General features: G+C 39.5%; 3 protein-coding genes across 7 annotated transcripts in view; 1 reads left to right on the forward strand and 2 right to left on the reverse strand.

Moving 5' to 3' along the window:
- Positions 1–250: 250 nt before the first annotated feature.
- On the reverse strand, positions 251–3,077 carry LOC115015478 (tetranectin-like). Its single transcript, XM_029442826.1, has 3 exons — positions 2,981–3,077; positions 2,668–2,766; positions 251–1,291 (listed from the first exon to the last, which is right to left on the reverse strand). The coding sequence occupies exons 1-3, from the start codon at positions 3,075–3,077 to the stop codon at positions 885–887; spliced, it is 603 nt and encodes a 200-aa protein (XP_029298686.1). The 3' UTR covers positions 251–884.
- A 1,077-nt stretch (positions 3,078–4,154) lies between these two features.
- Positions 4,155–8,889, reverse strand: exosc7 (exosome component 7). Of its 5 annotated transcripts, none has more exons than XM_029442811.1 (8): positions 8,769–8,889; positions 7,096–7,197; positions 6,149–6,243; positions 5,443–5,608; positions 4,938–5,008; positions 4,685–4,808; positions 4,438–4,593; positions 4,155–4,326 (listed from the first exon to the last, which is right to left on the reverse strand). In XM_029442811.1, the coding sequence occupies exons 2-8, from the start codon at positions 7,150–7,152 to the stop codon at positions 4,222–4,224; spliced, it is 774 nt and encodes a 257-aa protein (XP_029298671.1). In that variant the 5' UTR covers positions 7,153–7,197; positions 8,769–8,889; the 3' UTR covers positions 4,155–4,221. The 5 variants fall into 5 exon arrangements, with proteins under 5 accessions (XP_029298671.1, XP_029298672.1, XP_029298674.1 ...); XM_029442812.1 differs by having other exon boundaries at positions 8,696–8,784; XM_029442814.1 differs by lacking the exon at positions 8,769–8,889 and adding an exon at positions 8,625–8,751.
- The window catches only part of zdhhc3b (zDHHC palmitoyltransferase 3b), a 12,038-nt gene continuing 7,730 nt past the window's right edge, over positions 8,096–12,403 (forward strand). The window contains exon 1 of the mRNA XM_029442808.1: positions 8,096–8,709. The gene's annotated coding sequence lies outside the window, so the exon portion shown is untranslated. The remainder of the gene's footprint in view (positions 8,710–12,403) is intronic.

The following is a 12,403-nucleotide window of genomic DNA, read 5'->3' on the forward strand; positions in this document are numbered from 1 at the left end:
TACATAGTTGCCCCACATTTCTAGCAGCTGCAAATTTAAAATTTAACAAAGTTCGCATTGCTTATGTCTTTCTGTTTGTTGCTTTTCAACTTTCGGGAATAGTGTTTAACAGTGTAGGAAGCACAAACTTTCTTGCTGAGAGTTAGATGAGAAGATCATTCGATCATTCTTCTCATCTAACTCTCGGCAGGAAAGCGTATTTCCCCTAACCTTTCCTTAAAGAAATGACAATAGAGGGATTGATTTTCATAGTTTATTGATGGTAATTGATCAGGTTACATCAGGCTAGTCATTATAAGAGACTACAAGGCTGCAAACTCAAACAATCTCTTTGAATGAATGCAGTTGAAGATTGAGCTATGTAAATGCAATATCACTTATTATTCTGGTTCCATGTGAGTCTTGTTAACATACAGTAATGGTGAAGGGATGTCTGAGTTTAAAGCTTAAATTATTGCAAAAAATCATCTTTTTTTTTAAGAGATGTACAAATATCTATCAAATGTTTGAGTCCTTTGGAGGAGAGGGATGTCCCACAATCTCTGGTTTATTGTATTCTTTCTGGTTGTATTGTGACCCCAAGGAATGCTGTACTTTTGTGAAAAATAACGACCCCTATATCTCTCATGCAACTGACTGACTTCTAAACCAGTAGGGCTGTCCTCGAGTAAAGAAACTCGAATAACGCTCATAGTATTTTATTGACTAATCCATTAGTTGATTTAATCGACCGATCTAATCAAAGAATCGATTTTACTCGATAAAGCCAGGTGAGAACCACTGGTTTAAATCTCCTTTTAGAATAGCAGGCAGAGTGACATTGCAGCAAGAGTAGGTACACTGAAAGCAGCTATAACCATGCGCAGTCTGGTGAGAAACACGGATCAAACAATGTTGAACTGGCAGACGGAGGGCTTCTCCTCGCGACAGTTCTCGTCAAACCACTTCCCACGAGAGGCCTCGGACAGGAAGGCGCAGTTGTGGGACTGTCCGCCGTCCGGCTGAGGGGACCGGTTGTTGGACGTGTCCCAGTTTTTGTATATTATGCTGACGCCGGTCTGGTCCACCCATCTGCCCTCGGTCACCATGTCGTTGAAGCCCAGCCAGACCTGCTCGTCTGGGCCGATGCTCTGGCGGATGTAGTCTCTGAGCCGGTCGTTGTCATCGCTGGATGTGGGTGTACCGAGGACACCGCCCCGGGCGTTGCAGTCCTCACTGGCAGCGCGATAGCTTTTTCCCACAGTGTCAGCCAAGAAACACTTGTTGTTGATCTTTACGCCTTTCAAACACACTGAAGAGAAACATAAAGGAGGGGAAGAAGGTTAGATGGACCCAAACTGTGATTCAGACTGAAAACTTACCAGTTTCGACTGCACCTTGGCCAATAATAAACACATTAAAACTATATGTCTGTAGCACTTAAATCTAATCTAATGGTTGGGTCTTTATTCTATTATTATGTATGTTGCATCTACATTGGTTTGGCTTGATCTCACCAATTTGAATAATAGTAGCCTACTCCTGTGGTATTTTGGAGATTATAAGCACAATATCCTCAAATAAAGAACATGATGAATGGTGCTTTTATCTGTAGGCCTACTTCAGATTTTTGCTTTTGCAGGAACAACTGGATATAATTGTGTCCTGATACCGGTTTGCCATATACTCTCCAGATGCAAACTTGCCGTTCCAAAGACTACACATGTGTCCCATCTGAATTTATTTTTAGGAGAGGCATACCTCCAAATTTAGCAAATATTTGGTGCGCTGAAAAGTGTAGCTCATGTCATGCTATTAATACATTTACACAGCAACCCCTTAAAATGTTCACACTGTAATCTAATTACCAATGTGATACTAATGGCTGCTTGCCCACCTTCACATGTGATCATAAAGTCGGTTCAGCCACAGAGTTGCACGTCTAAAGCTGAGAGGAGTTCTTCTCGGGGAAGGTTTACTGGTGCAGGGACTTAAACCTTCTATATAATAATATAATATACCTTCCTATAATCTGCAAGTCTACCTTCGATTTCATGTGAACCATGATGTTCGGCCCATGTTACCTAGCCCCAGGCTTTGGCATGGTCATTTGATTCAAACAATAGAAATATGAATATGCACCAGAAGGGCACAATATAAAGTATCATGTCTCTCAGGGTGGCAATCTTCAGTACACAAAGCTAGATTTTGTTTTTCTGTCTGGGCCCCTCAGTAGTGGGATCAAACAATCAAACTCAGCATGATCTTTTAAATCTCTTCTTAAATTTCCATTATATTCTTATGGATTTCTCTTATTTTGTTATATTTATTTTTAATAATTCCATCATGTTTTTTTCTTTTATGCTTTAGATTTGATTTACTTTATATTCCTCGTCTGACTGTCATGCACTTTTACATTTATAATAAGTTATTATTATTATTATTATTATTAAAACTAGATTTTGAAAAAGGGCCCCTCTACAAAACAGCGCCGTAATATAACATAATAATGAGGACCTGCCTCGGTTGATTATTTGCTTTAGCATTGGTAATAAAGTCTTGGTCTGAAGCCAGACTCCATCAAATCTTATTGTTATGGGACTTTTGGGTAATAAAACCCTTCTTAAGGGAATTATTTCTATTCCTTTATTAATGTAAACAAGAACACACTTATGATCCAGCTTTTACCTGTCTGCAGGACTTGTTGTTCCTTCACTACGTTGAGCTCCTGGATGATGTCGTTGATCTGTTTTTGTAGATCCTTGATGTCAGCATCCTTCGCTGTGTCTGATGCCAGCAACAGCAAAGACACAAGGAAATCCAAATCAGGTGTTTGCATGTTAATTGTTTCTTGTTTCAAGGAGATTTGAGCACATGATTATAAAAATGACATGCTGTTAGAGAAATGAGAGGTATCAAACATCTCATAACACAAATATGATATTCAAATCATTTGTCATTCTTTCTACAGATTTTGATTCACCAGATCTTTTAAGTTTACCTTTTTTCACTGGCTTCTTTCTCGGTGGTCTCTGCTGAAACGAGCAGTTCACCAGTACTAGCACTCCCAGCAGCACACACACTCCTTTGAACTCCATGGTGAGACCTGTTGAATGAGGCTGCTCCAACATGGATGCTTGCAATTTATGCACCTCTCTCTCTCTCTCTCTCTCTTTCTCACACCCTCCCTCACATCTCTCCAAACAGGAAAAAATACTAAAGTCCAAAACTGCCATTTACAGGAATAACATTCTGAACTCAGGAGCCTTAAAGGATGCCGTGTGTGCGTCTCATCTGGCTCCAGATGCTTCACGTAGAGAGCCAGTACAAACCAGACGCAGGCCTGGAAAGCAGGTGGAGACTGGCAGACAGTGTGAAGCAGTTCACACATAACCCCGTGCAGCTTTCATCAAAGTATATGAAAACCAAAACAGTTGATTCTTTGGCTCAAAAGATTAGTTCAAACCAGAAATAAAAAAATAATGGAACAAGACTTTCTGGGCAAAAGGTGTTTTGGAAGTCTTTAGGTATGGCCTCATTTGGAAAAAATACTATTTCCAGGTGTTTTTGGCACGAGTGAGGCACTGAAAAACAAACTCATTAATCATAACCCTGTGACGTCTCTCATGCAGCTTTAAATGACCCGTTTAGATGCCTGCAATGTTTTTGATTATTTTTGTTTAACTTTATAAATCGTTCTCTGCATAGGTTTTCTCATTTCAAAATTGGCAGGGATATCTATCCATAAATAGGAGTTTGTTTTGGACCGGTCTGCTTTCAGCCAGCGCACACACCCTACAAGAGTCTGAGGGAAGAGGGGAAGTGATCCAGTCACATCTGGTCCTTCTGTAAGACTGACACGTGGCGAAAGGACACAGAGAGACTAGAGAGAGTGCACTTCCTGTGCACTTCTGAACAGTCATCCTTGTTTCTTTACCATAAAATAATGAACTGAAGCTTGGCAAGTGTGGAACAAAAGCACCAGGACATTTTAAAGTTTTACAACACAGCACAGAGTTAATTGTGTAAAATAGCAATATTATTTGATGGAGCTACATGAAACATAGTCCCTCTGTAATATCCTTAGCTTACTTATCATAAAATGCATCTCAAATGCATCAGTGCATCTTAACACCACATCAAAGTGTATCTAAATTTAAGCAGAAACACAAGAAGGCCGTACAAATTAAAAGTTTTATTAGAAAATTCTGTATACATGTACATAATATACTGCAGTTGAAGTTAACCAAGGAAGCCAACTTTCTGTCGCGTCTTTCCCAAACTCTCCTCCTGCTGCAGCAGCTTCATGAGTGGAGCATGAAGGGCCTTCCCGACCCGTTTACCTGCCTGGAGACAACAATATACTTAAGTACCTTTCTACCATACGGCCTTATTCATACGTAATCATATTCAAAACAGACAAGGGGCCAGATGGCCGAGGAGGGGGGCTGGACTCACCTTTGTCATTTCGAAGATACTCTCTGGATCCAGGCTGCCTCCGCCCACCTTCCTCGTGCAGGTGACCGTGCCCTTGTGTGTGACAGAGATGATCAGGCTGGCTACAGAGCAGGCCTTCTCCTGCAGAGTCGCGTCCACTACGTGCCTGTGGCCCACCTGCAGGAAAACAGCCAATGTCAAGGTCACGGTTTGTGTGATACTGGGCTTTCGAAATTCTTTACTTCAGAGTATCAGCAGGGGAGCTTACCTTGCACAACGTCACTATGCAAGGAACGTTTTCTACATTGAGTCTCATGCAATCATATGGGTCATCTGACAGCTCAATTTCCTTCCCTCCTTCCTCATCAGCCGATATGTGCACTCTGGGAATTCTGTCATTAAGGTAATAGGAAAGTTAAGTTTCATTTTACTGAATAAGAATGAGAGATATGACAGCTGTAACACATCAAAGGATTTAGTAATCCCATCATTGAGACCCAAACAAATCTTATTTGACTTACTTTGTGTTGAAGAGAGCTGCTTTGATAGCTACTGAGATGGCATCGTACAAGTTTCCATCACACTGCAGGAGCTGTGGAAACATGCAACGGGGAGATTTTACCTCAGTGAAGACCATAGAGGCAAATATACACAGACAAAATAAGCTGTTCTGATGTAAAATGTGCCGCTTTTATTTATTCCCCGACTGAAACACAGGAAGGAACGCTTTTCCCTCTGCTGTACATGATTTATCAAACAATATTTTACATGCAAAGATTAGTTATCATATCTTGTCGTACAAGTATTGCAGCAAAATGCATTGAAAAAAACATACATTTTGGTGACTTCTACATACGTTTTACTACATATGCATGTCTTAACTTTTGTCAAACGGAGGAAACATCCTAACAGCGGGGGGGAATGCTTGAAACAAAGGCACACCCGGCCATTTGCTGCATGGGGTCGCCTCGAATGTTGAATTGCCGTTTGGAAAAGTGAAAGACATTATCGGACACTACCACTCACCAGAACATCCACGTAGAGGACCCAGCAGTGTTCTCCTGCACTGATACAAAGGCCTTTCAGGTCCACACTGTGTTTGTTGTTGAAGACTTTGTAGAGAGTGTTACTCAGCTCCGTCCCCAGCTCCTCGCCTCCTCTGCCCTCAAACTCAGGGGTTGCATTGGCCGAACTACAGATTAGAAAATGAAAACAAGACAATTAACATGCGAGGTAATATAAAATCTATCAGTCAGTTTTGTGTTTGGGGATGTGTTGGGAGATGCATCTCACAGGGAACAGATGATACAACACTACCTCCTAGTGGAAGAGGATCCATTAAAAAATGTGTCTCTGTTTCATATCTGTTAGTTATGATAAAAAGGTTGTCTATGTAATTGTGGAATATGTAGTGTACATGCCATGGGGAACTTACCTTTTTTTGTTCCATTGTGAAAAATAAACAATATAGTGCACTATATAATAAATAGGGAGCGATTTCTGGTTCTGTATTTGATTCATACAGTAGGCACATTTCCATATGATTTTCCATAAGTGTCAGTATATTATGATATGTAGTGATACTATGATATAAAGTTACTTATACCATATTATTGTGATTTCTCAATGTTTTCATAAGCGATTGGTTTAGTGGCAAAATCTATAAAAATAAGAATCAGTTTCTAAAAAATAAAGTCTTACTTTACTCATGACAAAAGGAGCCCGCACCTACCAGTCAACAAAGAACTCCAAGTAGCCTTCATTTGGCACCATGGGCCTCGGTTTTCCAATGTCAGCCTTAATCCCAACTAGAACTGCCGTATGCCCCTGAAAGAGAGACAGAACATATCAGAAAATACTAAGTAATCAATCAGTCAACCTTCCTGAGAAATGAGAAATTTGCCAACATATATCCTGGGACAGACGCTGGCTGTGACCAGGGCTCCTTCTCTCCAGCCAAAAAAAAAAAAATAATAATAATAATAATAATAATAATAATAATAATACATTAGATTTGTATAGTGTTTTTTCCAGAAACTCAAAGACGCTTGACAGAGTCAGTGACACAAAGATAGACATGCATTGTGGTCCCTCAGCTCGACAACTACTGGGCAGTGTTTTTTTAAAACCATCAGTGACGTTCTTGGGGTGACGTTAAGACATAGCTTGCTTGTAGCTGTATCTGTTAAAGCAGATAAAATGCAAACAAGTCTCCACCATCTGCTGCCGCTTGGCTGGAGGACATGTCTTTCTGAAACTAGAACAAATGTAATTTACACTGGATAGGCATTTCATTTGTAGTTGGGGATTTGCTTTATTGATTACCTCACAGGATGGCTGATGCATTATAACTGAACCATTTATCATGTTGTTGATATGTGTGGGCGTGTGCCTTGGAAGAGTGTAGAAGTATGTAAAATGTGCATTTGTACTTGTAAATGTTGTCAGCTGCCAAGGTGTGTTTAGGGAGGATGGGTGAGGGGAATCTTACATTAAAGAATATAGTAGAGATTATTAGAGATAGGTGTAGCCTCAGACATAACGAGTTAGTGGGAGTATGTGCAGTTGGAAGTGTTGACGGTGAGAGACGAAATGTTTTAGAGCATTAACAGAAAATGAGCAAACATGGAGGACTTCTGCAGTAAATATTAATATTTACTAATAAATATTAGACATTACCAGTGTGACTTTGGCGGAGCCGTCTGTGTTAGATACCACATCAGTCTCTATTTCCATGTGTCTGTAGTCCTCACAGCCTCTTCCGTCCACTCGTAAGTCATCCTGATTTAAAGAATTCACATGTTTATATACAACAGCAAGTGAGCTAATGCTAGCTAGCTTTCTGCCGCTGTAGAGCACAAATCACCGTCATGACATTTATCGAAATCTTTTTAACTAACAGAGGTTAAAGGGTAAAATATAGTTGTTACAAACTTACCCGTATACCGTGTAAGATGTACACTTTTTCAGCCTCGCTAACTTGTACTGTTGCCATAATGTAAAATCCCCTGCTAGCATGTGTGTGTCGCTCTTCTGCTACGTCATCAAAAGACGACGCAGTTTGAGTAGCAGTATCAACACTGTCTATGTAAAATTGATACTTCTTACAATGATGCTGTTGCTGCTATCTATGTTATTAATCTATAGAATATAAGCGTATAGCATAGTAACAAGGAGTTACTCTGCTACACTATACATTAGAGCACTGCAATTTAAGAGTATTTGTCTTTATTTTGGAAGATTGCATTTACACTTTATTGTTGTAGAACCTGTTTGCTTTTTTTCTTTCTTTTTCCTAAGTGTGCATACAAATGTAAAAGCTGTAATTGCCCCGTTTGAGTTCTGAATTACTCAAAGAATACACCTACAGTTCAGTCCCCAATTAGCTGGTGCTATAATACAGAATACCTGGCTCTAAGATTGTGCAACCGGGTAAACCTCATGACATATTTTTTATGTACAAACCTCTAATCCGTGGCAGACTATGGTGATCAGGGGCATCTGGGCTACTCTTTGTAAACCCCCCTGGTTTTTTTCTTTCTCTGAACTAAATTTAAATCATTAACACTAATCTGGCCAATCCAAATCCCTTTGCATCCGTGGGGCCCATAGGCTGCAGCCCAGGCCACCTGTGCATTGATCCGCCCCTGCCTCAAATAGGCCTTATCATGAAACATTTGGCATTATAGAACAGCACTAATACATTTGTACATTTGTTATCATTTAAGTTAACCTACAAGTTTAATCACTAAATTTGACAATGCTGATTTAACATTTGACTAGATTAAGGTGTTTTGGATTAATTTAATCGATAAAGGGGTCGCTTTTTTCAAATTTACTCTCTAGTAGTACAAGGCAGTATAGTGAGTATACAGGCTGGGAGAAACTGCCGCCTGATAGACTCAGCTCAGGGCACGAACGCCCAGGAAAGACAGTATCGGACTTCCTGGTCTGCTCTGCGTTGTGTTGCCCTGCTCACGCAGAGCTCTCTGGATCTCACAGAGGAGGAAGCACTAGTTAGGTTACGGCCTGTTGTAAGGCTCGCTCCCCCGCTGTAATTAGCATACTAAAAAGGTGGGTTAACACCTCGTCGAAACCGAGGCGGCGGCAGTGAAAGCGGGAGCCGAGCCGCGGAGCTGCGGAGAGCATCTGTCCGAAGATCAGTGAGGTTAGCTGGGATTGCGCTAACAGACGGAGGAGACACTCACAGTTTGGTGTGTTTTTAACTTCCAGGCACAAAACTACGCGACGACTTCAAGAATAACTTTTGGTGACAAACCTGGAGAGTGCGAGGTATGTTTTTAAGACGACGTAGACGTAAAATAACGCTACTTTAATGTAACGTGGCTTACGCTGTATGGCGGTTACAATCAGCTATCCAGATATGCTGCTCAGCTGCCAGAGCTACTTCCTGCTCGGGTTAATTGCATTAACACTTTCTGGAAGTTAATTAATTAATCACAGCCCAATGAGGCCGTGATTACTGTACTGGCCCCATTGGCGATGACAAGATGATTCCCCCTTTTTCACACCCATCTTCAGGGAGGTCAGAGGTCAATATAGCTAGAGTCCTGCTCAAGGGCACTTCAGAGATTTTTGAACTCCCTAGTTATTACCTATAATGTTTCCAACACATATTAGTTTGTGTCCTATTTGTCCTCCACTAAATCAAATCAACTGAGCTCATAAACAGTGCCAGGTTGAAGGTTTACGCACCTGTTTTTTGCTCTATTATAGCACTGATTTAGTGCTGAAAATATTAGAAGGCATAAAGCAAGATAAAGACCCTGATATTTTTCTCAAAGGAGGCTGAAGAGCAATTTTGAGTTAAAATAGAATTCATTTTTGACTTCAAATGTTTCAGGTGTCTGCTGGACTGAGAGTTGGCACTATGTTGATACTATTTTAATAATAATTGAATCATTTCAGTCATTTTTCAAGCAAACATTCGCCGGTTTCAGCTTCTCAAATGTTGTATTTGCTGCTTTTCTTTGTCATATCCTATATGATAACTTAACCATACGTTCTGGACCTAAAAGCAATTTGACGGAAGTCACCTTGGGCGTTGAGGATTTTGTTTTTGACATTTCATTGACTAAATGAGTAAACAAGAAAAACAATCAGCAGATTTACTGATTTAAGGAAACAATCATTAGTTCCACCTCTTTACTGTCACATCTATATCGATAAAGTAAAACTATTTGTTGCTCAATGGTTTATACTTTAGTGCTGCAACTAAAGAACCTAAATGTCAAAGTTGTCCCAATGTATTTGATGTATTCTGTTTTATTCACCACTAAATCAAATCAACCAAGCTCAAAAAGAGTGTGCCAGGTTGCTCGTTTTACTCCGCTGTGTGTTTTGCACTAATATAATATAATATATATTTGAAAGACAAACATCTAGCAAGATAAAGTCCCAGATTATTTTTTAAAGGTGGTTGGGGAGCAAATTTGAGTTGAAAGTCAAATAATTTTCTCCTGCTGGACTGAGAGTTGGCATCAGTGCTGATAGTCGAATTATGAGCTCGTCAATCGATAGAAAATGAACGGGCAACTGTTTTGATAAACTGTTCAAATAATTTCATTCTTCAAGCAAAAGCTCCAAACATCTATTGGTTACAGCTTCTCAAATGTGAGTATTTGCTGCTTTTAGAGTACTATTAACCCCTCACATCTCAATCAATATCTCGTTGACACTTGTAGTTATTAACTTCATGCAGTTATTCCTCTAATTTCACAGAATCTTGAGTCGCATTAATCTGTACACTATAAAATCAAGCTCTCAAAATGTGCTTCTCCTCAAGTTTTTGTTTTCTAAGTTGCCAGAGGAGGTTATCAGTACAATGAAATCACATTAGAGTGTTAATTAACTCAACAGGAGGTCAAATCAGCTGCCTCTCATCTCTACATCCCATCTTTCCTCATGCTTCATTTCCTGCCTGTCCACATTAGTTGCCACCGTCAGTCAGTTACTTTGAAATACATTCTAGCAGCAGGGTATCAAACATTCCCATAAATCATTAATTGAATATCTGATTATGCCGTGCATACGTTTTGAGTCAGTGAGTCCACAGTATAAATCTAGCTCTCTCGCATACTGTATCTAATCTTTCAGTACTGCAGAAGCGTCTTAATGCTGGTGGCATTTCAATGCAGAAACTATTAACTGTTGTTTCTTCGGGTTGTTTCTCTCACACTCAAGTCATTCAGTTGTTTTCATTGTAAAACATTTTTTCACTGAGCGATATCTATTGGCTCATTCTCCGTTCTACAAAAAAAGCAACCATTGACTTAGCTGATGTTAATGAACTCTGGTTTTGCAGTTAGTTTCACTCCTCTAAGCATCTTTGTTTCTAATAGAGTGAAACACTGCAGCAGTCCACATAACAATTACATTACGAGCCATCAAGCATCCCGTGTCCCCCTCACCAGGACACGTTTTTCTTGAAATGGGCTGCTCTCACTAGCTGAATGAGATATATTCTGGTAAACAGTTACATGAATCACTAACAGTTAGAACCAGTTTAACAAGAATTTTTCAAACATCTTGAAATGAAATGGTTTAATCTCAAAGTGATTAACGGACAAGTAAAGGCAAATAGTTCTGACTGTTCACATTTTATTACAGGTATTGTGTCACAATTGGCTATTAATGCCTCCCTTTAATATGTTGTATTATCTGATCATTATTACTGATACATTAACATGTAAGCAACATGGCAGAGCTGATTTTACCTAAAATATACTGTTTTATACTTCAGCAAAACATATTTTAATCTGCATAGTGTCTACAAACCACACAGTGTGGCGTCATAGATTTTAAGGCTTTAGAGCATGTTTCACACAAAAAGGCAAAAAGTGCTTTACATTTAAACATTTAAAAGAAAATACAGTCAAAAATATCACAATTAAAAGGATAAATAAATATGACATAAGGAAAGATGTTTAGTTTAATTTCAGCCAAGTGCAGTGAAGAGCATACACCTGGATTTAAAGGTGGTCAAAGTCGGGCGTGGTAGCTAAATGCTGCTTCTCCAGGTTTTTAGATTGAACTCTGTCAACAGTTAGCATAATGCTAATAGATGACTTGAGGGGTCATAAGGTAAAGTACAATCTCAGGTGTTTTCTGGCCCTAAAACATTCAGAGATTTATAAACAAGCACCAGTACTTTAAACTCTGTCCAATGACGCACTGGAGTCCAGTACAGAGATCTGAGCACTGATGTAATGTGAACTACATCAAACTTTGCAGGAAATTGCTTTAAAGTTTTTTTTGTACTGTAGTAAAAATAAGCATAAAATGAAGGAGAATACAGTATGTGAGCAAACATACTTACTGTAACCGTTTACTACAACTGGAGCCGAGATGGACTGTTTAGTAATCCCAGACTTCTGGTGAAAATGATCCTCACGGATACACCAGACCTCCAATGTGACCTCCCACTGCGTTCCCCCCGTCTCCCAATTGTTCTTAGAGTTACATTTGCTGGCATTTTAGCAGTCATACAGATGAATACATTCAGGTTGTTGAGGACTAAACTGTAGAAAGTTGCATAATTCTATTTTCCTAAATGACCTGAGGCTGAGTGCTATCTGAACCGGGTTCATCCAAAATATTTACTATCCTCTTCTCCTGTTGTCTCATCTTTGTCATCTTTAGATTTGTTTTTCCTATTGTCAAATGAAAAGTCTTGTTTTCAAAAGATTGCTACATAATGTTAGAAGACAGTTATGTATAAACAAAATGTAAAGGTATTCTATTTTATTGTTATAAAGTACAAGCAGGTCACACTTCTTATGTTGAGTCCTGCAGCACTACAAGACTTTACTTAGTCACACCGGTGCTTTGAGCTAAATGCTAACATTTGCTAATTTGCACTAAACACAAAGTAAAGTTTTGCAAGTATTTGGTACCAAATGTCATGGCGATTCATCCATTCACTCAAAATCACAACGGTCACCTTCTAGTTGCGCTAGACAAAAAA

This window comes from Cottoperca gobio, chromosome 11 (genome assembly GCF_900634415.1).
Source record: "Cottoperca gobio chromosome 11, fCotGob3.1, whole genome shotgun sequence".
In the NCBI taxonomy this organism is placed as follows: Eukaryota; Metazoa; Chordata; class Actinopteri; order Perciformes; family Bovichtidae; genus Cottoperca; species Cottoperca gobio.

Coding starts and splice junctions, on each gene's coding strand:
- exosc7 (XM_029442809.1), bottom strand. CDS start 7,411: ATGGCAACAGTACAAGTTAGCGAGGCTGAAAAAGTGTACATCTTACAC. Junction 5,609..6,148: donor TTGGAGTTCTTTGTTGACTG/GTAGGTGCGGGC, acceptor TCTAATCTGTAG/TTCGGCCAATGCAACCCCTG. Junction 5,009..5,442: donor TCCTCTACGTGGATGTTCTG/GTGAGTGGTAGT, acceptor ATGTTTCCACAG/CTCCTGCAGTGTGATGGAAA.
- LOC115015478 (XM_029442826.1), bottom strand. CDS start 3,077: ATGGAGTTCAAAGGAGTGTGTGTGCTGCTGGGAGTGCTAGTACTGGTG. Junction 2,767..2,980: donor AAAGAAGCCAGTGAAAAAAG/GTAAACTTAAAA, acceptor TGCTGGCATCAG/ACACAGCGAAGGATGCTGAC. Junction 1,292..2,667: donor ACAACAAGTCCTGCAGACAG/GTAAAAGCTGGA, acceptor GTTTCTCTTCAG/TGTGTTTGAAAGGCGTAAAG.